At 39.7% G+C, this 25,220-nt stretch overlaps 1 protein-coding gene across 4 annotated transcripts in view; it reads right to left on the reverse strand.

The window, feature by feature from the left end:
* SNX6 (sorting nexin 6) overlaps positions 1-25,220 on the reverse strand; it is a 236,054-nt gene that overhangs the window by 113,595 nt on the left and 97,239 nt on the right. For all 4 annotated transcript variants that reach the window (XM_053697750.1, XM_053697753.1, XM_053697751.1 and 1 more), the window contains 2 exons: positions 12,819-12,929; positions 2,984-3,105 (listed from right to left, as the gene is read on the reverse strand). In XM_053697750.1, coding sequence (XP_053553725.1) covers positions 2,984-3,105; positions 12,819-12,929 — 233 coding nt within the window. The remainder of the gene's footprint in view (positions 1-2,983; positions 3,106-12,818; positions 12,930-25,220) is intronic.

Below are 25,220 nucleotides of genomic sequence, written 5' to 3' on the forward strand. Positions count from 1 at the left end.
CATCACAGATAAAATTATTAGCATGTTGAAGAAGAATAATAATGTTATGAGAATCAAGATCTGTTACTTGTTGCGCTAAAGTTTCCAACCAAAAAGTTGAAGCTGCAGCAACATGCGCCAAAGATATAGCAGGTCTAAGAAGATTACCTGAACATAAATAAGCTTTTCTTAGAAAGGATTCAATTTTCCTATCTAAAGGATCCTTAAAGGAAGTACCATCTGCCGTAGGAATAGTAGTACGTTTAGCAAGGGTAGAGATAGCCCCATCAACTTTAGGGATTTTGTCCCAAAACTCTAATCTGTCAGACGGCACAGGATATAATTGCTTAAAACGTTTAGAAGGAGTAAATGAATTACCCAAATTATTCCATTCCCTGGAAATTACTTCAGAAATAGCACCAGGAACAGGAAAAACTTCTGGAATAACCACAGGAGATTTAAAGACCTTGTCTAAACGTTTAGATTTAGTATCAAGAGGACCAGAATCTTCAATTTCTAATGCAATTAAGACTTCTTTAAGTAAAGAATGAATAAATTCCATTTTAAATAAATATGAAGATTTATCAGCATCAACCTCTGAAACAGAATCCTCTGAACCAGAAGAATCATTAGAATCAGAATGATGATGTTCATTTAAAAATTCATCTGGATAAAGAGAAGTTTTAAAAGACTTTTTATGTTTACTAGAAGGAGGAATAACAGACATAGCCTTCTTAATAGATTCAGAAACAAAATCTCTTATGTTATCAGGAACACTCTGAACATTAGATGTTGATGGAACTGCAACAGGTAATGGTATTTTACTAAAGGAAATATTTTCTGCATTAACAAGTTTGTCATGACATTTAATACAAACAACAGCTGGAGGAACAGCTACCAAAAGTTTACAGCAGATACACTTAGCTTTGGTAGTTCCAGCACCAGGCAGCAATTTTCCTGAAGTATCTTCTGACTCAGATGCAACATGAGACATCTTGCAATATGTAAGAGAAAAAACAACATATAAAGCAAAATTGATCAAATTCCTTAAATGACAGTTTCAGGAATGGGAAAAAATGCAAAAGAACAAGCTTCTAGCAACTAGAAGCAATGAAAAATGAGACTTAAATAATGTGGAGACAAAAGCGACGCCCATATTTTTTTTAGCGCCAAATAAGACGCCCACATTATTTGGCGCCTAAATGCTTTTGGCGCCAAAAATGACGCCACATCCGGAACGCCGACATTTTTGGCGCAAAAGAACGTCAAAAAATGACGCAACTTCCGGCGACACGTATGACGCCGGAAACAGAAAAGATTTTTTGCGCCAAAAAAGTCTGCACCAAAAATGACGCAATAAAATGAAGCATTTTCAGCCCCCGCGAGCCTAACAGCCCACAGGGAAAAAGTCAAATTTTTTAAGGTAAGAAAAAATGATTGATTCAAATGCATTATCCCAAATATGAAACTGACTGTCTGAAAATAAGGAATGTTGAACATCCTGAGTCAAGGCAAATAAATGTTTGAATACATATATTTAGAACTTTATAAAAAAGCGCCCAACCATAGCTTAGAGTGTCACAGAAAATAAGACTTACTTACCCCAGGACATTCATCTACATGTTTGTAGAAAGCCAAACCAGTACTGAAACGAGAATCAGTAGAGGAAATGGTATATATAAGAGTATATCGTCGATCTGAAAAGGGAGGTAAGAGATGAATCTCTACGAACAGAGAACCTATGAAATAGACCCCGTAGAAGGAGATCATTGCATTCAAATAGGCAATACTCTCCTCACATCCCTCTGACATTCACTGCACGCTGAGAGGAAAACTGGGCTCCAACCTGTTGCGGAGCGCATATCAATGTAGAATCTAGCACAAACTTACTTCACCACCTCCATAGGAGGCAAAGTTTGTAAAACTGAATTGTGGGTGTGGTGGGGGGTGTATTTATAGGCATTTTGAGGTTTGGGAAACTTTGCCCCTCCTGGTAGGAATGTATATCCCATACGTCACTAGCTCATGGACTCTTGCTAATTACATGAAAGAAATCTAATTTCTAGGATCAAATTGAGTCTTTATATGTATACATATGTATATTTATCAATCTATATCCCCACCAAAGATGATATATAAAGCTATATCCACTGATGTATGTATATTAGTGTTTCAAATGTTCTCTAAAATTACACCAGTTCAGAGATAATTTACACATATATTAACATATTTATCACATTCCCCCCCAAAATCCCTCACCCTTTTGTCCCAAACTGGTCCTTAGTTTTAGGATATAATTTAACCTTTCAGAAAAGCTTATGTAGCAGTGTCCAATCACAGATAAGTGACTGACAGCTGTATTGTGCTTTTTTATATTAATAAACTGTTTTAGCAGAGGCTGCATTGCTCTTTATTATTACTGTGGCCGTTTTATGTATATTAGGTAATTTATTTTTAAAAACAATAGGAAAAATATAAAAGCTCTCACTCTGTATATTCTGTGTTAACACAAAGTGCATGATATTGCCAGCAACAGCACTGATCTGTGAATGTGCACTGACAGAGAGCAAGAATATGTAATCTCCAAGATGGCAATTCACAGTATAAAGACGCAGAACTCCCCGAACTGGAGTACGCAGTTAAACTAAGAGATCAGAAGGAAATACAATACCACGGTAAGTAGTAAATATTCTATTATATTTGTGCCCAGCAGTTTAATGTCCCTTCAAATTCCTCAAATTGTAGAAAAAAGAACAAAAAAAACCCTTATTTTTAAAGGATTGCTTTAGGAAGCATATAATTCTCATAAGCTCATGCAGAACACCTGTTATCATGCTATTACTAAATAAAGTTTAAAAAAAACAAAAAAAAACTTTATTGATGACCATCTGACAAGACTATTCAATTAATTTACCAGCTTTATATCACACCTAATAAGGATGCTTTAAGCCCAACCAATTTGCTAATAATACTAATAATAAAGCAAAATAAAAAGGACACATACGCCTCAAGTTCCTGTTTCATTTTGGTGAACTCTTCCTTTGTCATTGATCCTTCCCCTTCTCCAAGTTTTTGCAACTTCTCTCGGGAAGCATCAAAATCTGGTCTGGGAGGTGCAGGAGGTATCTGATCAAAAAATATAACAATTTAATTAGGGGCATTATAATTATGTTTAGGGCTGCAACTAACGATTATTTTCATATTCGATTAATTGGCCGATTATTTTTTCGATTAATCGACTAATCGGATAACATTAACAGAATTGTTGGTCCAATTTTTTAAGCAGCCGAACAAACTTTTCTAATTAAGCAAAACAAATCCACAAACTGAAAAGAGATAGAACTAGTAAGAGGTAGACTACCACTATTTATAACATTCTGTTATTTATTCTTTCAGAAAGTTTGCATTGAAATACAAAGATGTTAACATGTCCACCTGCTCCTGGCTGAGGCTCGCTTACTTTTTTTGCAAGCTATTTTGCCTGCTGCAGAGGAGATGCACTCAGATGGTGTAGGGTTTTGCCAATTTCACCAAGGTGGGCTATTTATTTTTGTTAGCTCTCCACCAATGCAAGGGGCCTCTTAACAAAGTAAGCCTGGACTTCATGCTGACATAAAAATATCTTGAATATATATATGCAATGGTAAACAACCAGCTATAATGTTAGGGGAAACATATCTAGTCAACTCTTAAAATAAGATATATACTTACAGAGGTTGAATTTGGTACATATTCCATTTAATTAAAAATATAAAAAAGGTAAAAAAGGCTAAAGAATGGAACTTGATGCCCCTGTTTCCGCGAGAGCCTTCAGGCTCGCCGGAAACAGCAGTTATGAAGCAGCGGTATTAAGACCGCTGCTCAATAACTGGTCAGTTGCCTCTGAGGCTGCAGTCTGCAATCCGCCCGGATCCTATACAATCGGGTTGATTGACACCCCCTGCTAGCAGCTGATTGGGCGCAAATCTACAGGGTGCGGCATTGCACAAGCAGTTCTGGTGAACTGCTTGTGTAATGTTAAATCCCGACAGCTTATGCTGTTGGCATTCAGCGATGTCTGTCGGACATGAAACACTACAGCGTATCATGTCAGACAGTCATTGGTAAATTGGCCCTAATATATCAGTAACAGGACACAGCCTTACACATTTATCTACAGAGTGTATATAATCAGCAATAGCAAGGGATCCCCTAAAAATTGTGCAAACAGGTAATAGTGACATCATCAATTCATACAACAAATGCCATCAATCTAGGGCTAGGTGTAAATAATAAGCTCAGCACTATATCATACAAAGCATAGTCCAAAATCACCTGATTTAATATAAACAATCCAAATGATGACTCCTATTATTTCTGGGTTGCAGATAAGACAGGAGTAGTTGTAAACTTAAAAAGAAACTTATACTGTCCTGAAAAAGTGAAAAGTAAAATGTCTGTAGATATCCTTTAGGCTTAAGGCATAACCATAAAACAAAATACCATGTGCAGGAGCTTATTGGAGTAAAGCAGCTGGTGCTGTGCACAAACCAACTAATTGTAAACCAACTAATTGTAAACCAACTAATCGATTATGCAGATTAGTTGTTGCAGCTTTAATTATGTTCTGGCTGGTGGAACTAGAGATTGTATTTCTCAAGTAACATTTTGTGTATTTGTTTTGTATCTGAAATAATAAGTCATTACAGTAATAACTGTTACCCATAATATTATATTAACTACAAAGATTAACTTAAAGTTATAGAAAGGTGCATGGGTGCATTTACATTTTAAATAGAAGAATTTTGCAATACACCTCCATTAGGAAAAATGTTTCTAGCAAAAGTTATTACTTTTTTCCAGCAGCATGCGCACATATGCTGTGAGGGACTGTGCACGGTGAATCCTGATCCTCTAGGGGCACACAGCATATGTGCATATGCTACTGAAACAGTAATAAACTTACCAGAAGCATTTTTTGCTAATGGAAGTATATAATATAAAAGTAAAATGCATTCATGCATATTTCAATTTTGACCAATTCCTTTACTCTTGCAAAGGGGTTGCACACCGTCAGTTAGATCCAGAGCAACAATGAACTATTGGGACCTAGCTAAACACATCTGGTGAGTCAATGACAATAACTATTTGTATATAGCCACTTATCACTGCATGGCAAATGGTCTCTATACAAAATAAAATGTTTTAATTTAAATGTGTTTAGTGTTGTTTATCTTCTCTCATTTGCTGCGGCCAATTATGACCAATAGAAATAGGGCACACATTTATTGAAAGGGACTTTTTTAATGGAATGAAATTCTGCACAAGCTTTGCTACTCCTGTAGCAAAATATCTTGCAGGGAGATATCATCCGGTGGACACACCCTTTGAACCTTTGTGGGGTCACCAGTACTGATGCAGAGAGGCCAAAAGCATCCCAGCCATATAGACCCAACATGCACTGCACTAAATAATATATACATGGCAATTCTATATAGTGTGGATATTTACGGTTAATAGTGAATAACATTAAAGGGACATAATACTCATATGCTAAATCACTTGAAACTGATGCAGTATAACTGTAACAAGCTGACAGGAAAATATCACCTGAGCATCTCTATGTAAAAAAGGAAGATATTTTACCTCACAATTTCCTCAGCTCAGCAGAGTAAGTTCTGTGTAAAAAGTTATACTCAGCTGCTCCCAGCTGCAGGTAAAAAAAAATAAAAAATGAAGAAATGAACAGCAGCCAATCAGTATCAGCAGTGCCGAGGTCATGAACTCTTTTACTGTGATCTCATGAGATCTGACTTAACTCTCATGAGATTTCATTGTTTCACTGAAGAAATAACATGAGAGTGCACGAGGCTCATCCTTTCAGCTGTCCTGGGACAGACATACTAATATGCTGCTTAGAAATCCTTTACAATGGGATGTGGCTACTGAGGAACTTTTGAGGTAAAATATCTTTCTTTTTTACATAGAGATGTTCAGGTGATATTTTCTAGTCAGCTTTTAACAGCTATGCTGCATCACTTTCAAGTGTTTAAACATTTGGGTATTATGGCCCTTTAATATAGTTGATCTTTATATTTCTGTGTGTACTGCTAAAATGAGAATTCTAATACATTGTCAAAAACAAAATCATACAATATCACATCTAAAAAGCTGTAAAGAGAAAACATAATTTATGTAAGAACTTACCTGATAAATTCATTTCTTTCATATTAGCAAGAGTCCATGAGCTAGTGACGTATGGGATATACATTCCTACCAGGAGGGGCAAAGTTTCCCAAACCTCAAAATGCCTATAAATACACCCCTCACCACACCCACAATTCAGTTTAACGAATAGCCAAGAAGTGGGGTGATAAGAAAAAAGTGCGAAAGCATATAAAATAAGGAATTGGAATAATTGTGCTTTATACAAAATCATAACCACCACAAAAAAAGGGCGGGCCTCATGGACTCTTGCTAATATGAAAGAAATGAATTTATCAGGTAAGTTCTTACATAAATTATGTTTTCTTTCATGTAATTAGCAAGAGTCCATGAGCTAGTGACGTATGGGATAATGACTACCCAAGATGTGGATCTTTCCACACAAGAGTCACTAGAGAGGGAGGGATAAAATAAAGACAGCCAATTCCTGCTGAAAATAATCCACACCCAAAATAAAGTTTAACGAAAAACATAAGCAGAAGATTCAAACTGAAACCGCTGCCTGAAGTACTTTTCTACCAAAAACTGCTTCAGAAGAAGAAAATACATCAAAATGGTAGAATTTAGTAAAAGTATGCAAAGAGGACCAAGTTGCTGCTTTGCAGATCTGGTCAACCGAAGCTTCATTCCTAAACGCCCAGGAAGTAGAAACTGACCTAGTAGAATGAGCCGTAATTCTCTGAGGCGGAGTTTTACCCGACTCAACATAGGCAAGATGAATTAAAGATTTCAACCAAGATGCCAAAGAAATGGTAGAAGCTTTCTGGCCTTTTCTAGAACCGGAAAAGATAACAAATAGACTAGAAGTCTTACGGAAAGATTTCGTAGCTTCAACATAATATTTCAAAGCTCTAACAACATCCAAAGAATGCAACGATTTCTCCTTAGAATTCTTAGGATTAGGACATAATGAAGGAACCACAATTTCCCTACTAATGTTGTTGGAATTCACAACTTTAGGTAAAAATTCAAAAGAAGTTCGCAACACCGCCTTATCCTGATGAAAAATCAGAAAAGGAGACTCACAAGAAAGAGCAGATAATTCAGAAACTCTTCTGGCAGAAGAGATGGCCAAAAGGAACAAAACTTTCCAAGAAAGTAATTAATGTCCAATGAATGCATAGGTTCAAACGGAGAAGCTTGAAGAGCTCCCAGAACCAAATTCAAACTCCAAGGAGGAGAAATTGACTTAATGACAGGTTTTATACGTACCAAAGCTTGTACAAAACAATGAATATCAGGAAGAATAGCAATCTTTCTATGAAAAAGAACTGAAAGAGCAGAGATTTGTCCTTTCAAAGAACTTGCGGACAAACCCTTATCTAAACCATCCTGAAGAAACTGTAAAATTCTCGGTATTCTAAAAGAATGCCAAGAAAAATGATGAGAAAGACACCAAGAAATATAAGTCTTCCAGACTCTATAATATATCTCTCGAGATACAGATTTACGAGCCTGTAACATAGTATTAATGACAGAGTCAGAGAAACCTCTTTGACCAAGAATCAAGCGTTCAATCTCCATACCTTTAAATTTAAGGATTTCAGATCCTGATGGAAAAAGGGACCTTGTGACAGAAGGTCTGGTCTTAACGGAAGAGTCCACGGTTGGCAAGAGGCCATCCGGACAAGATCCGCATACCAAAACCTGTGAGGCCATGCCGGAGCTACCAGCAGAACAAACGAGCATTCCTTCAGAATCTTGGAGATTACTCTTGGAAGAAGAACTAGAGGCGGAAAGATATAGGCAGGATGATACTTCCAAGGAAGTGATAATGCATCCACTGCCTCCGCCTGAGGATCCCGGGATCTGGACAGATACCTGGGAAGTTTCTTGTTTAGATGGGACGCCATCAGATCTATTTCTGGAAGTTCCCACATTTGAACAATCTGAAGAAATACCTCTGGGTGAAGAGACCATTCGCCCGGATGCAACGTTTGGCGACTGAGATAATCCGCTTCCCAATTGTCTATACCTGGGATATGAACCGCAGAGATTAGACAGGAGCTGGATTCCGCCCAAACCAAAATTCGAGATACTTCTTTCATAGCCAGAGGACTGTGAGTCCCTCCTTGATGATTGATGTATGCCACAGTTGTGACATTGTCTGTCTGAAAACAAATGAACGATTCTCTCTTCAGAAGAGGCCAAAACTGAAGAGCTCTGAAAATTGCACGGAGTTCCAAAATATTGATCGGTAATCTCACCTCCTGAGATTCCCAAACTCCTTGTGCTGTCAGAGATCCCCACACAGCTCCCCAACCCGTGAGACTTGCATCTGTTGAAATTACAGTCCAGGTCGGAAGCACAAAAGAAGCCCCCTGAATTAAACGATGGTGATCTGTCCACCATGTTAGAGAGTGTCGAACAATCGGTTTTAAAGATATTATTTGAGAAATCTTCGTGTAATCCTTGCACCATTGCTTCAGCATACAGAGCTGAAGAGGTCGCATGTGAAAACGAGCAAAGGGGATCGCGTCCGATGCAGCAGTCATAAGACCTAGAATTTCCATGCATAAGGCTACCGAAGGGAATGATTGTGACTGAAGGTTTCGACAAGCTGCAATCAATTTTAGACGTCTCTTGTCTGTTAAAGACAGAGTCATGGACACTGAATCCATCTGGAAACCCAGAAAGGTTACCCTTGTCTGAGGAATCAAAGAACTTTTTTGTAAATTGATCCTCCAACCAAGATCTTGAAGAAACAACACAAGTCGATTCGTATGAGATTCTGCTAAATGTGAAGACTGAGCAAGTACCAAGATATCGTCCAAATAAGGAAATACCACAATACCCTGTTCTCTGATTACAGACAGAAGGGCACCGAGAACCTTTGTAAAAATTCTTGGAGCTGTAGCTAGGCCAAACGGCAGAGCCAAAAACTGGTAATGCTTGTCCAGAAAAGAGAATCTCAGGAACTGATAATGATCTGGATGAATCGGAATATGCAGATATGCATCCTGTAAATCTATTGTGGACATATAATTCCCTTGCTGAACAAAAGGCAAGATAGTCCTTACAGTTACCATTTTGAACGTTGGAATTCGTACATAACGATTCAATATTTTTAGATCCAGAACTGGTCTGAAGGAGTTCTCCTTCTTTGGTACAATGAAGAGATTTGAATAAAACCCCATCCCCTGTTCCGGAACTGGAACTGGCATAATTACTCCAGTCAACTCTAGATCTGAAACACATTTCAGAAACGCTTGAGCTTTTACTGGATTTACTGGGACACGGGAAAGAAAAAATCTCTTTGCAGGAGGTCTCATCTTGAAACCAATCCTGTACCCTTCCGAAACAATGTTCTGAATCCAAAGATTGTGAACAGAATTGATCCAAATTTCTTTGAAAAAACGTAACCTGCCCCCTACCAGCTGAGCTGGAATGAGGGCCGCACCTTCATGTGGACTTAGAAGCAGGTTTTGCCTTTCTAGCTGGCTTGGATTTATTCCAGACTGGAGATGGTTTCCAAACTGAAACTGCTCCTGAAGATGAAGGATCAGGCTTTTGTTCTTTGTTGAAACGAAAGGAACGAAAACGATTATTAGCCCTACTTTTACCTTTAGATTTTTTATCCTGTGGTAAAAAAGTTCCTTTCCCACCAGTAACAGTTGAAATGATGGAATCCAACTGAGAACCAAATAATTTGTTACCCTGGAAAGAAATGGAAAGTAAAGTTGATTTAGAAGCCATATCAGCATTCCAAGTTTTAAGCCATAAAGCTCTTCTAGCTAAAATAGCTAGAGACATAAACCTGACATCAACTCTGATAATATCAAAAATGGCATCACAGATAAAATTATTAGCATGTTGTAGAAGAATAATAATATCATGAGAATCACGATGTGTTACTTGTTGTGCTAAAGTTTCCAACCAAAAAGTTGAAGCTGCAGCAACATCAGCCAAAGATATAGCAGGTCTAAGAAGATTACCTGAACACAGATAAGCTTTTCTTAGGAAGGACTCAATTTTCCTATCTAGAGGATCCTTAAACAAAGTACCATCTGATGTAGGAAAAGTAGTACGTTTAGCAAGGGTAGAAATAGCCCCATCAACTTTAGGGATTTTGTCCCAAAATTCCAATCTGTCAGACGGCACAGGATATAAATGCTTAAAACGTTTAGAAGGAGTAAATGAATTACCCAATTTATCCCATTCTTTGGATATTACTGCAGAAATAGCATTAGGAACAGGAAAAACTTCTGGAATAACCACAGGAGCTTTAAATACCTTATCCAAACGTTTAGAATTAGTATCAGGAGGACCAGAATCCTCTATTTCTAAAGCAATTAGTACTTCTTTAAGTAAAGAACGAACAAATTCCATTTTAAATAAATATGAAGATTTATCAGCATCAACCTCAGAGACAGAATCCTCTGAACCAGAGGAGTCATCAGAATCAGAATGATGATGTTCATTTAAAAATTCGTCTGTAGGAAGAGAAGTTTTAAAAGATTTTTTACGTTTACTAGAAGGAGAAATAACAGACATAGCCTTCTTTATGGATTCAGAAACAAAATCTCTTATATCATCAGAAACATTCTGCACCTTAGATGTTGAAGGAACTGCAACAGGCAATGGTACTTTACTAAAGGAAATATTATCTGCTTTAACAAGTTTGTCATGACAATCAATACAAACAACAGCTGGAGAAATGGCTACCAAAAGTTTACAGCAGATGCACTTAGCTTTGGTAGATTCAGCACTTGACAGCGATTTTCCTGTAGTATCTTCTGACTCAGATGCAACGTGAGACATCTTGCAATATGTAAGAGAAAAAACAACATATATATAAAGCAAAATTGATCAAATTCCTTAAATGACAGTTTCAGGAATGGGAAAAAATGCCAAGAACAAGCCTCTAGCAACCAGAAGCAATAAAAAATGAGACTTAAATAATTGAGACTAAAGTGACGCCCATATTATTTGGCGCCTAAATGCTTTTGGCGCCAAAATGACGCCACATCCGGAACGCCGACATTTTTGGCGCGAAATAACGTCAAAAAATGACGTAACTTCCGGCGACACGTATGACGCCGGAAACGGAAATAGAATTTTGCGCCAAAAAAGTCAGCGCCAAAAATGACGTAATAAAATGAAGCATTTTCAGCCCCCGCGAGCCTAATAGCCCACCGGGAAGAGTCAAATTTTTGAAGGTAAGAAAAAATGAATAAATCAAAAAATGCATTATCCCAAATATGAAACTGACTGTCTGAAAATAAGGAAAGTTGAACATTCTGAGTCAAGGCAAATAAATGTTTGAATACATATATTTAGAACTTTATAAACAAAGTGCCCAACCATAGCTTGGAGTGTCACAGAAAATAAGACTTACTTACCCCAGGACACTCATCTACATATAGCAGATAGCCAAACCAGTACTGAAACGAGAATCAGCAGAGGTAATGGTATATATAAGAGTATATCGTCGATCTGAAAAGGGAGGTAAGAGATGAATCTCTACGACCGATAACAGAGAACCTATGAAATAGACCCCGTAGAAGGAGATCACTGCATTCAAATAGGCAATACTCTTCTCACATCCCTCTGACATTCACTGCACGCTGAGAGGAAAACCGGGCTCCAACTTGCTGCGGAGCGCATATCAACGTAGAATCTAGCACAAACTTACTTCACCACCTCCATCGGAGGCAAAGTTTGTAAAACTGAATTGTGGGTGTGGTGAGGGGTGTATTTATAGGCATTTTGAGGTTTGGGAAACTTTGCCCCTCCTGGTAGGAATGTATATCCCATACGTCACTAGCTCATGGACTCTTGCTAATTACATGAAAGAAAGTAAAATCCATTCAGGATGATCTCTATACACAATCTAATGGAACAAAATCAATTAAGCTATCAAATGTATTTAAAGGGCCACAAGTCGAAAAACTACATGCTCTATAATCCATTAGAGCATGTCATTTTAAGACCATCAATCCTAGATGTGCTGCTCTAGATCCACGGAGCACTGCTGGTCCACAGCGGAAACCACCATTGATCAGCAGTGCTATTTGCACATCTGGGTCGTGTGACTAGTGCTGCTGATTGGATCAAAATCAGGTTTGGCTTGGGACCAGCAGTGCTTACCATCAAGAGAAACAGGTTTGGGTTTCATTGCATATGTCTGTACTAACATAAAATGGTCAATCATATACTCTCCTCAAGCAACACAAAGACATTTGTTGGGAACTAGGCTTAGAACTTATTTGATCAAGGCTTCATATGACCAACAAGTTTGTTTGTACCCCAAAGAAGATATAAATAAGTAAATAAATGTAATGCTATGCACTGATAGCATTGGGAAAACGACAAATGTACTCAAGCAGCTAGGTCAGAAGAGTTCATTGTATTCCAAGCACTGGGAACATCATCCCACTGGGAGGCTGATTTCTGCTACTGCTTTTTGGTTACATAGGTTTTCTATATAGAATACATTCATACACATTTTTCATTATAGGTGACCGTTTGAACAGGTGAATCCAATATTTCAAATAAAAAAAAATAAAGGAAAATTATCTACTTATAAAAAATGCATATTTATATATTACAGCTTTACCCCACTTAAACTTTTGATTGACTGTTTAAGTTCCAGAAGGCATAATCATTGGGTGAAATAACTTTTTCCTACTTACAATATATCCAGCATATTCCTCATTTTCAACAAAGGAGTCATGGAGCCATATAAACTCTTCATGTTGCCTCACCACAGAAAACTCGTTCTGCTTGAAGTTTGGTAATGAGCTCTGGGAACATGAAAAGAGAACATTGTTAACAAGATGCAATCCCTGAAATGTCAAGTGTGTTACAAATGGATTTTTCACATATTACAATCCCTTGCAGAACTCTAAATAAAGGGACATTGTTTACTACAAGATAGATTGCTATGTGCTTATGAATAGGTTTACGGCTATATTTCCTAGTGACTATTAAGCTGTATCACAAATCAAAAAAAATAATTCAAGAGAGGAAAACAAAATTGAGAAAATATTAAAAAAATATTTAACATAGTAAATGAGGTTGACAGAAGTCCATTGAGATCTACCTATACAGTATCTCTCTCTCTCTCTTAAAGGGCCATAATACCCAAATGTTAAAACACTTGAAAGTGATGCAGTATAGCTGTAAAAAGCAGCCTAGAAAATATCACCTGAACATCTCTATGTAAAAAAGAAAACAAAATTTATGCTTACCTGATAAATTTCTTTCTTTTGCGATGTACCGAGTCCACGGATTCATCCTTACTTGTGAGATATTATCCTTCCTAACAGGAAGTGGCAAAGAGAGCACCACAGCAGAGCTGTCTATATAGCTCCCCCCTTAACTCCACCCCCCAGTCATTCGACCGAAGGCCAAAGAAGAAAAAGGAGAAACTATAAGGTGCAGAGGTGACTGAAGTTTTCAATAAAAAATACTATCTGTCTTTAATAGACAGGGCGGGCCGTGGACTCGGTACATCGCAAAAGAAAGAAATTTATCAGGTAAGCATACATTTTGTTTTCTTTTGCAAGAGTCCACGGATTCATCCTTACTTGTGGAATACCAATACCAAAGCTTTAGGACACTGATGAAGGGAGGGACAAGACAGGAGCCTAAACGGAAGGCACCACTGCTTGCAAAACCTTTCTCCCAAAAATAGCCTCCGAAGAAGCAAAAGTATCAAATTTGGAAAATTTGGAAAAGGTATGAAGCGAAGACCAAGTCGCAGCCTTACAAATCTGTTCAACAGAAGCATCATTTTTAAAAGCCCAAGTGGAAGCCACCGCTCTAATAGAGTGAGCAGTAATTCTTTCAGGAGGCTGCTGTCCAGCAGTCTCATAAGCCAAACGGAAGATGCTTTTCAGCCAAAAGGAAAGATAGAGGTAGCCGTAGCCTTTTGACCCCTACGTTTTCCAGAATAGACAACAAACAAAGAAGATGATTGACGAAAATCTTTGGTTGCCTGCAAATAGAACTTCAAAGCACAAACCACGTCCAAGTTGTGCAATAAACGTTCCTTCTTAGAAGGATTAGGACACAGAGAAGGAACAACAATCTCCTGATTGATATTCCTGCTAGTAACAAACTTAGGGAGGAACCCAGGTTTGGTACGCAAAACCACCTTATCAGCATGGAAAACAAGATAAGGCGAGTCACATTGTAATGCAGATAATTCAGAAACCCTTCGAGCTGAATAGATAGCAACTAGAAACAGAACTTTCCAAGATAGAAGCTTAATATCTATGGAATGCATGGGTTCAAACGGAACCCCCAGAGGAACATTAAGAACTAAATTTAGACTCCATGGCGGAGCAACAGGTTTAAACACAGGCTTGATTCTAACTAAAGCCTGACAAAAACCCTGAACGTCTGGGAAATCTGCCAGACACTTGTACAATAGAATAGACAAAGCAGATATCTGTCCTTTTAAGGAACTAGCTGACAATCCTTTCTCCAATCCTTCTTGAAGAAAGGACAAAATCCTAGGAATCCTGATCTTACTCCATGAGTAGCCTTTGGATTTGCACCAAAAATGATATTTACGCCATATCTTATGATAGATTGTCCTGGTGACAGGCTTTCGAGCCTGAATCAAGGTATCTATGACCGACTCAGAGAAACCCCGCTTTGATAAAATCAAGCGTTCAATCTCCAAGCAGTCAGTTGCAGAGAAATTAGATTTGGATGCTTGAACGGACCTTGAATATGAAGGTCCTGTCGCAGTGGCAGAGTCCATGGTGGCAGAGATGACACGTCCACCAGGTCTGCATACCAAGTCCTGCGTGGCCACGCAGGTGCTATCAAAATCACCAAAGCTCTCTCCTGTTTGATTCTGGCAATCAGACGCGGAAGGAGAGGGAAAGGTGGAAACACATAAGCCAGGTTGAACGACCAGGGTACTGCTAGAGCATCTATGAGTACTGCCTGAGGATCCCTGGACCTGGATCCGTAACAAGGAAGTTTGGCGTTCTGACGAGACGCCATCAGATCCAATTCTGGTGTGCCCCATAGCTGAACTAGTTGAGCAAACACCTCCGGATGGAGCTCCCACTCCCCCCAGATGAAAAGTCAGACGACTTAGAAAATCTGCCTCCCAGTTCTCTACCCCTGGGATATAGATCGCTGATAGATGGCAAGAGTGAGTCTCTGCCCATCGCATTATCCTGGAAACTTCTATCATCGCCAAGGAATTCCTTGTTCCCCCCTGATGATTGATATAAGCTACAGTCGTGATGTTGTCCGACTGAAACCTGATGAATCTGGCCGAAGCCAGCTGAGGCCATGCCTGGAGAGCATTGAATATCGCTCTTAATTCCAGAATATTTATCGGTAGGAGGGCCTCCTCCTGAGTCCACAAACCCTGTGCTTTCAGGGAATTCCAGACTGCACCCCAGCCCAGTAGGCTGGCGTCCGTCGTCACTATAACCCACGCTGGCCTGCGGAAACACATTGCCCGGGACAGGTGATCCTGTGACAACCACCAAAGGAGAGAGAGTCTCTGGTCTCTTGATCCAGATTTATCTGAGGAGATAAATCTGCATAATCCCCATTCCACTGATTGAGCATGCATAGTTGCAGTGGTCTGAGATGCAAGCGAGCAAACGGAACTATGTCCATTGCCGCTACCATAAGTCCGATTACCTCCATACACTGAGCCACTGACGGGCGAGGAATGGAATGAAGAGCTCAGCAGGTGGTTAAAATCTTTGATTTCCTGACCTCCATCAGAAAAGTTTTCATGTCCACCGAATCTATCAGAGTTCCCAGGAATGGAACTCTTGTGAGAGGAATAAGAGAACTCTTTTTCACGTTCACCTTCCACTCATGAGATCTTAGAAAGGCCAACACTAAGTCCGTGTGAGACTTGGCTAGTTGGAAAGTCGACGATTGAATTAGGATGTCGTCTAGATAAGGCGCCACTGCTATGCCCCGCAGCCTTAGGACCGCCAGAAGGGACCCTAGCAGCTTTGTGAAGATTCTTGGCGCCGTGGCCAACCTGAAGGGAAGAGCCACAAACTGGTAATGCCTGTCCAGAAAGGCAAACCTGAGGAACTGGTGATGATCTTTGTGGATAGGAATGTGTAGATACGCATCCTTTAAATCCACGGTGGTTATATATTGACCCTCCTGGATCATTGGTAAAATAGTCCGAATGGTCTCCATCTTGAAGGATGGAACTCTTAGGAATTGGTTTAGGATCTTGAGATCTAGAATTGGTCTGAAGGTTCCCTCTTTTTTGGGAACCACAAACAGATTGGAGTAAAAACCTTGTCCCTGTTCTGCTTTCGGAACTGGGCAGATCACTCCCATGGTAAAAAGGTCTTCTACACAGCGTAAGAACGCCTCTCTTTTTGTCTGGTTTACAGACAATTGAGAAAGATGGAATCTCCCCTTGGAGGAGAATCTTTGAAACCTAGAAGATACCCCTGGGTTACAATTTCTACGGCCCAGGAGTCCTGAACGTCTCTTGCCCAGGCTTGAGCAAAGAGAGAGAGTCTGCCCCCTACTAGATCCGGTCCCGGATCGGGGGCTACCCTTTCATGCTGTCTTAGTGGCAGCAGCAGGCTTTTGGGCCTGTTTACCCTTGTTCCAAGCCTGGTTAGGTCTCCAGGTTGGCTTGGATTGAGCAAAGTTCCCCTCTTGCTTTGCAGCAGGGGAAGAGGAAGCGGGACCACCCTTGAAGTTTCGAAAGGAACGAAAATTATTTTGTTTGGTCCTTGTCTTATTTGACTTATCTTGAGGGAGGGCATGACCCTTCCCCACAGTGATGTCTGAAATGATCTCTTTCAGTGCAGGCCCGAATAGGGTCTGACCTTTGAAAGGGATGGTCAAAAGCTTAGATTGTGATGACACATCAGCCGACCAGGACTTAAGCCATAACGCTCTACGCGCTAAAATGGCAAAACCTGAATTCTTTTTCCCGCTAACTTAGCGAGATGAAAAGCGGCGTCTGTAATAAAAGAATTAGCTAGCTTAAGAGCCCTAATTCTGTCCAGAATATCATCTAGTGGGGTATCCACCTGAAGAGCCTCTTCTAGAGCCTCAAACCAAAAGGCAGCTGCAGTGGTTACAGGAACAATGCACGCTATAGGCTGAAGAAGAAAACCCTGATGAACAAAAAATTTCTTTAGGAGACCCTCTAATTTTTTATCCATAGGATCTATGAAAGCACAACTGTCTTCAATAGGTATAGTTGTACGCTTAGCCAGAGTAGAAATAGCTCCCTCCACCTTAGGGACCGTCTGCCATGAGTCCCGCATGGTGTCAGATATGGGAAACATTCTTAAAAACAGGAGGGGGAGCAAACGGAATACCTGGTCTATCCCACTCCTTAGTAACAATGTCCGAAATCCTCTTAGGGACTGGAAAAACATCAATGAAAACAGGAACCTCTAAATATTTGTCCATTTTACACAATTTCTCTGGAACTACAATAGGGTCACAATCATCCAGAGTCGCTAAAACCTCCCTGAGCAATAAACGGAGGTGTTCTAGCTTAAATTTAAATGTCGTCATATCTGAATCTGTCTGAGGGAACATCCTTCCTGAATCAGAAATCTCTCCCTCAGAGAGTAAATCTCTCATCCCTACCTCTGAACATTGGGAGGGAATATCGGATACGGCTACTAAAGCGTCAGAAGGCTCAGCATTCATTCTTAACCCAGAGCTACTGCGCTTCCCTTGCAACCCAGGCAGTTTAGATAAAACCTCTGTGAGGGTAGTATTCATAACTGAGGCCATATCTTGCAAGGTAAAAGAATTAGACACACTAGAGGTACTTGGCATCACTTGTGCGGGCGTTACTGGTTGTGACACTTGGGGAGAACTAGATGGCAAAACCTGATTTCCTTCTGTCTGAGAATCATCCAGTGCCAAACTTTTATAAGTCAAAATATGCTGTTTGCAATTTATAGACATATCAGTACAAGTGGGACACATTCTAAGAGGGGGTTCCACAATGGCTTCTAAACAAATTGAAGAATGAGTTTCCTCAGTGTCAGACATGTTGAACAGGCTAGTAATGAGACAAGCAAGCTTGGAAAACACCTTATTTAATGAAAAAACAACAATTTTCAAAAACGGTACTGTGCCTTTAAGAGAAAAAAAACACATACACAAACTGCAAAACTGCTTAAAATTACTTCAAATTTTCCGAAATTTTTGCAGTAGACACACTAAGCTATGGTAAGATTGCACCACAAGCAATTTAACATTTAACCCCCAAATAAGAAAACCGGATTGACAAAGTGCCAAAAACCGGTAAAAACCCCTGTCAGCACCTTGCCACAGCTCTGCTGTGGTGCCTACCTGCCCTTAGGGATTGATAATGTGGGATAAAGCTTCAATTAGGCCCAAGAAGTTCCCCAGGACCCTCTGGTTGAAGTTTGCTGCTTGTCTATGGAAAACAACTGCGCAACTGAGGCGCAAAATTAGGCCCTGCCCACCGCACTAGATGTTACTAAGGCCTTTAGAAAAATCTACCAAGCGTTTTATCAGCCATGTGGGTTATCAAAACCCAAAAAAAGCCAAGTGTACCCTCATACAGTTGTCCCTTCAGATAATAAAAAACGTTACTCCCAGAACACACAAACGTTTGTTATAAATCATACAAACTGAGTGCCCATAAATTAAGCCCTTTATGCAAGCTAGTAAAGCCCCTTCTAAGACTAGGATTACTGCTTACCCTTCCCCTTATGGGGATACTGTCAGCCTGAGTTATCACAGTCTCTGCAGAAAAAAATGACTGAACATACCTCATTGCTGTATAGCAAGAAACCGTTCCTCACACTGAAGTTTTCCTGTACTCCTCAGCTTCTGTGGGAACAGCAGTGGACCTTAGTTACAAATGCTAAGATCATCATCCTCCAGGCAGAAATCTTCATCTATGTTCTGCCTGAGAGTAAATAGTACAACACCGGTACCATTTAAAAATAACAAACTCTTGCTTGAAGATAAAATAAAAACCAACAGTTTATCACCTCTTTCACTTTACCCTTCCTGCTTAGAGCCGGCAAAGAGAATGACTGGGGGGTGGAGTTAAGGGGGGAGCTATATAGACAGCTCTGCTGTGGTGCTCTCTTTGCCACTTCCTGTTAGGAAGGATAATATCCCACAAGTAAGGATGAATCCGTGGACTCGGTACATCTTGCAAAAGAAAGATATTTTACCTCAAAAGTTCCTCAGTAGCCACATCCCATTGTAAAGGACTTCTAAGCAGCAAATCAGTATGTCTGTCCCGGGACAGCTAAGGGATTGAGCATTGTGCACTCTCATGTTATATCCCTATTCAGTCTAAGGAAGTTTACTATGAAATCTCATGAGAGTTAAGTGAAATCTCATGAGATCACAGTAAAAGAGTTAATGACCTCAGCACTGTTGATGCTGATTGGCTGCTGTTCATTTCTTCATAATTTTTTTTTGCACAGAACTTACTCTGCTGAGCTGAGGAAATTGTTAAGTAAAATATCTTCCTTTTTTACATAGAGATGCTCAGGTGATATTTTCCTGTCAGCTTTTTACAGTTATACAGCATCAGTTTCAAGTGATTTAGCATATGAGTATTATGTCCCTTTAAATATCTCCAGCAGCTGTTCCACTTCCCAAAGATCTCTTAAAATATAGTAAACAGACCCAGTCCCCTCAACTGTACTCAAAGGTAAGTTTTACCAGGGATTAGGATTTCTTCCCTTGCATCAATGCCTCTTTAAAAATGTGCTAGCATCTTGTTAGTCTTAGAAGCTACGGCCTTACATTGCACATTTTTAGCTTGTTATCTAGAAGTATGCCTAAATCATTTTCCTCCAGTTTTGCTAAATACATTTACATTTAATTAATAATAGGTAGTCTGCATATTTCAACTTCCAAAACGTAGAACCTTACATTTACCACTATTAAATCTCATTTGCCAGCCCATTCTTCAGAATTTTGTAAATTCCCTTGCAAAGGAATTACACCCTGCACTGTCCAATTCACCTCACACAACTTTTGCTATTTAATCAATTCTCCAAGTCATTAATAAAAATCTTAAAAAAAACAGGACCCAGAACTGATCCTTGGGGAACCCCACTAATTACTTTGGTCCAATCGGAGTATGATCCATTTACTACTACACATTACTCCCTGTCTTGTCTTTTATACATGAGCTAACATTTACAGCTATCTGCAGTCACTTGATTTTGCTCAATAATTTCTCTTGTGGCACTGTATCAAAATCCTTTGCAAACTTCAAATAAACCACATCAACTGATTCACAGTTATCTTTTTTGCTTGCCTCCTCATAGAATCTAATTCAATTAGTTTGTCATGACTATTACTCATAAAACCATGCTGATTTTAACTCCAGTCTTGTTTTCCTGAATATACTCTTATGATTCCTTCCAGTATCTTCCCCACTACTGATGTCAGGCTTACTGGTCTATAACTTCCTGGATCAGAAAAAGTGGCACCACATCAGCTTTAGTCTAATCCTAGTGTACTATGCCTGTGTATAATGAGTCTAAAAAAAATTAACTGCAGAGGCTTGGCTATGACAGCACTAAGTTCCCTTAGTACCCTTGAGTATATTTCATCTGCACCTAGACTTTTATTACCTTGATATTATCCTGTGTTTTTCCGATATCATCTAGGAGATGACCCAATTATTAGTATGAGCTTGTATGTTCTAGTTTTTCAATGTCCCTCCCCATTAGTCCCTCTCTTGTCCATACTGAAGAGAAGAAATGGTTTAACACATCAGCATTTCCTTGGTTACTGTTAATCATGTTAACCTTCTCACATTTTTATGCACCTTTATTTTCCTTCTTTCATCTTTTGCCATTTATATATACTTAAAAAACATTTCGGATTTGTCTTAGAATCCTTAGCCAAAACTGAAAATAAGAGTAATTGTACACACACACACATATATATATATATATATATATATACATACATATATACACATATATATACATACATATATATATATATATATATATATATATATATATATATATATATATATATATATACATACAAATATATATACACATACATACAAATATACTATACACATATATATATATATATATATACACATATATATATATATATATATATATATATATATATATATATATATATATATATATATACACACACATACATACAAACACACACACACACACATACAGTATCTCACAAAAGTGAGTACACCCCTCACATTTTTGTAAATATTTTATTATATCTTTTCATGTGACAACACTGAAGAAATGACACTGCTACAATGTAAAGTAGTGAGTGTACAGCCTGTATAACAGTGTACATTTGCCGTCCCCTCAAAATAACTTAACACACAACCATTAATGTCTAAACCATTGGCAACAAAAGTGAGTACACCCCGACGTGGAAATGTCCAAATTGGGCCCAAAGTGTCAATATTTTGTGTGGCCACCATTATTTTTCCAGCACTGCCTTAACTCTCTTGGGCATGGAGTTCACCAGAGCTTCACAGGTTGCCACTGGAGTCCTCTTCCACTCCTCCATGACTACATCACAGAGCTGGTGGATGTTAGAGACCTTGCGCTCCCCCACAGATGCTCAATAGGGTTTAGGTCTGGAGAAATGCTTGGCCAGTCCATCACCTTTACCCTCAGCTTCTTTAGCAAGGCAGTGGTCGTATTGGAGGTGTGATTGGGGTCATTATGTTGGAATACTGCCCTGCAGCCCAGTCTCCGAAGGGAGGGGATCATGCTCTGCTTCAGTATGTCACAGTGCATGTTGGCATTCATGGTTCCCTCAATGAACTGTAGCTCCCCAGTGCCGGCAGCACTCATGCAGTCCCAGACCATGACACTCCCACCACCATGCTTGACTGTAGGCAAGACACACTTGTCTTTGTACTCCTCACCTGGTTGCCGCCACACACGCTTGACACCATCTGAACCAAATAAGTTTATCTTGGTCTTATCGGACAAAAGGACATGCTTCCAGTAATTCATGTCCTTAGTCTGCTTGTCTTCATCAAACTGTTTGCGGGCTTTCTTGTGCATCATCTTTAGAAGAGGCTTCCTTCTGGGATGACAGCCATGCAGACCAATTTGATGCAGTGTGCGGCATATGGTCTGAGCAATGACAGGCTGACCCCCCCACCACTTCAACCTCTGCAGAAATGTTGGCAGCACTCGTACGTCTATTTCCCAAAGACAACCTCTGGATATGATGCTGAGCACGTGCACTCAACTTCTTTGGTCGACCATGGCGAGGCCTGTTCTGAGTGGAACCTGTCCTGTGAAACCGCTGTATGGTCTTGTCCACCGTGCTGCAGCTCAGTTTCAGGGTCTTGGCAATCTTCTTATAGCCTAGGCCATCTTTATGTAGAGCAACAATTCTTTTTTTCAGATCCTCAGAGAGTTCTTTGCCATGAGGTGCCATGTTGAACTTCCAGTGACCAGTAAGTGAGAGAATGAGAGCGATAACACCAAATCTAACACACCTGCTTCCCATTCACACCTGAGACCTTGTAACACTAACGAGTCACATGACACCAGGAAGGGAAAATGGCTAATTGGGCCCAATTTGGACATTTCCACTTAGGGGTGTACTCACTTTTGTTGCCAACGGTTTAGATATTAATGGATGTGTGCTGAGTTATTTTGAGGGGACAGAAAATTTACACTGTTATACATATATATACACACACACACATACATACATACATACATACGTACATATACATACACACACACATATACATACACACATCTAAAACTAATCTTTAAATCTACAGATTAATAAAGAAATAAAAACCTCTTGTAAGGGTCAGGGAGGATGACAAATGACAGCTTAATCTTTTAGCTTCTTATCAAGTAAAGACTAATATCTTGCACTGCAGATGAGCCACCATTCTCACTTTGGGCTTGATGATATAAAGCTCTCAGCTCAGACAAAAAGATATTAATTGAATCTCCAGCACTGCAAGATTCTAAAAAGGATTTTGCTATGCTTCACTAAAGGGTGTTCCTTGCATCTCTGTATGTGAAGGAGAGACAAGTCTAGTACTGCATGACAGAGTTCTGCAAATTTATTTTTTTTTGCATTTCATATTACTTCAGATTAAGTTGTATTACATTTAAACTTTGCATTTCATTTTGTATATAGCAGTGTATTTAAGATTGTGATTTCACAATGTCAGATTATGCTTTTACATATTACATTGCACTTTGTATATCTTCTATTTAAAATAAAACGGATAGCTTTAGTTTACCAGAAAGTTCATTACTGTCTATGGGCCTGATAATCAAAGATTCTCTAGTTTGGAGAGTTAAATTATAGTGCAGACTTCACATGGGGGTGCAACTAACTGAATTCTATAAGAAAAAATGGTGGAACCTAGAAGTCTCAGAGAGATGAAAGATGCCTTACACAGAAAGTAATGAGTGTCTCTGGGATACATAATTTCACATGGGAGAACGGAGTTAACAAAACACCTGCGACTTATATAGAGGCTCAGTTTGCAGGAAATACAAATATAACTGAAATGTGTTCACTACAATTTAAATTGCTTTTGCCTATAGTTTAGTAAATAAATTATGCTTACCTGATAATTTCATTTCCATCTGTATGAGGAGAGTCCACGGCTTCATTCCTTACTTGTGGGAATACAGAACCTGGCCACCAGAAGGACGCAAAGACACCCCAGCCAAAGGCTTAAATACCTCCCCCACTCACCTCATCCCCTAGTTGTTCTGCCAAGGGAACAAGGAACAGTAGGAGAAATATCAGGGTATAAATGGTGCCAGAAGACCAAAACATTTGGTCCGCCTAACGGAGAAAAACGTGCGGGGGCCGTGGACTTTCCTCATACAGGTGGAAATGAAATTATCTGCTAAGCATAATTTATGTTTTCCATCATAATATGAGGAGAGTCCACGGCTTCATTCCTTACTTGTGGGAAACATATACCCAAGCTCTAGAGGACACCGAATAAAAATCGGGAGGGCAAAAAGAGAGGCGGACCCTATTCTGAGGGTACCAAAGCCTGCAAAACCTTACTCCCAAAAGCTGCTTCAGCCGAAGCAAATACGTAAGGAAGACCAGGTAGCCGCCCTACAAATCTGCTCCATAGAGGCCTTATTTTTTTAAAGGCCCAAGAAGAAGCCACAGCTCTCCTCAACCAAAAAGATAGGGAGGTCGCAGAAGCCTTCTGCCCTCTGCGCTTCCCAGAATAGACAACAAACAATGCCGAAGTCTGTCTAAAATCCTTCGTGGCCTGAAGATAGAATTTCAAAGCTCGAACCAAATGTGAGAGCCACAAACTGGAAGTGCTGGTCCAGAAAGGCGAATCTTAAGAACTTGAAGTGATCCTTGTGTATTGGCACATGAAGGTAAGCATCCTTCAATTCTATCGTAGTCATGAACTGCCCCAGAAACAACCTTATTGTCTCCATCTTGAACGATGGAACAGACAGAGACTTGTTTAAGCACTTTAGGTCTAGAATCAGGCGAAATGTACCCTCCTTCTTTGGGACCACAAAGAGGTTTGAATAGTATCCCAGACCTCTCTCTGCTAGAGGTACTGGCACAATCACTCCTAGGGAGAAGAGATCCCTCACGCACCCTAGAAAAGCATCTCGTTTTTCTGGTCTTGAATACAGGTTTGATAAGAGGAATCTGCCCCTGAGTGGATGAGATTTGAAACCTATCCTGTAACCCTGAGCAATGACCTCCAAAACCCAAGGGTCTTGCATGTCTCCCAGCCAAGCCTCCACAAAGAGAGATAGTCTGCCCCCAACACGATCCAGCGACAGATCGGGGGCCGCCCCTTCATTCCGATTTTGTCTCGGCGGGCTTCTTGTTCTGCTTGGATTTGTTTCAAGAATGAGATGGTTTCCAAGTTCCCTTGGACTGATCTGGCTTCGAGGGGGGCTGCTGGCGTTGGTATTTATCAGAACGAAAGGGATGAAAATTAGGACCCTGTCCTTTAGGTTTGTTCTTCTTATCCTGCGGTAAAAAGGCACCCTTGCCCCCAGTGACCGTGGCTATGATAGAGTCCAGTCCTGGACCGAAAAGAACCTTCC

This window comes from Bombina bombina, chromosome 1 (assembly GCF_027579735.1).
Source record: "Bombina bombina isolate aBomBom1 chromosome 1, aBomBom1.pri, whole genome shotgun sequence".
Taxonomy (NCBI): Eukaryota; Metazoa; Chordata; class Amphibia; order Anura; family Bombinatoridae; genus Bombina; species Bombina bombina.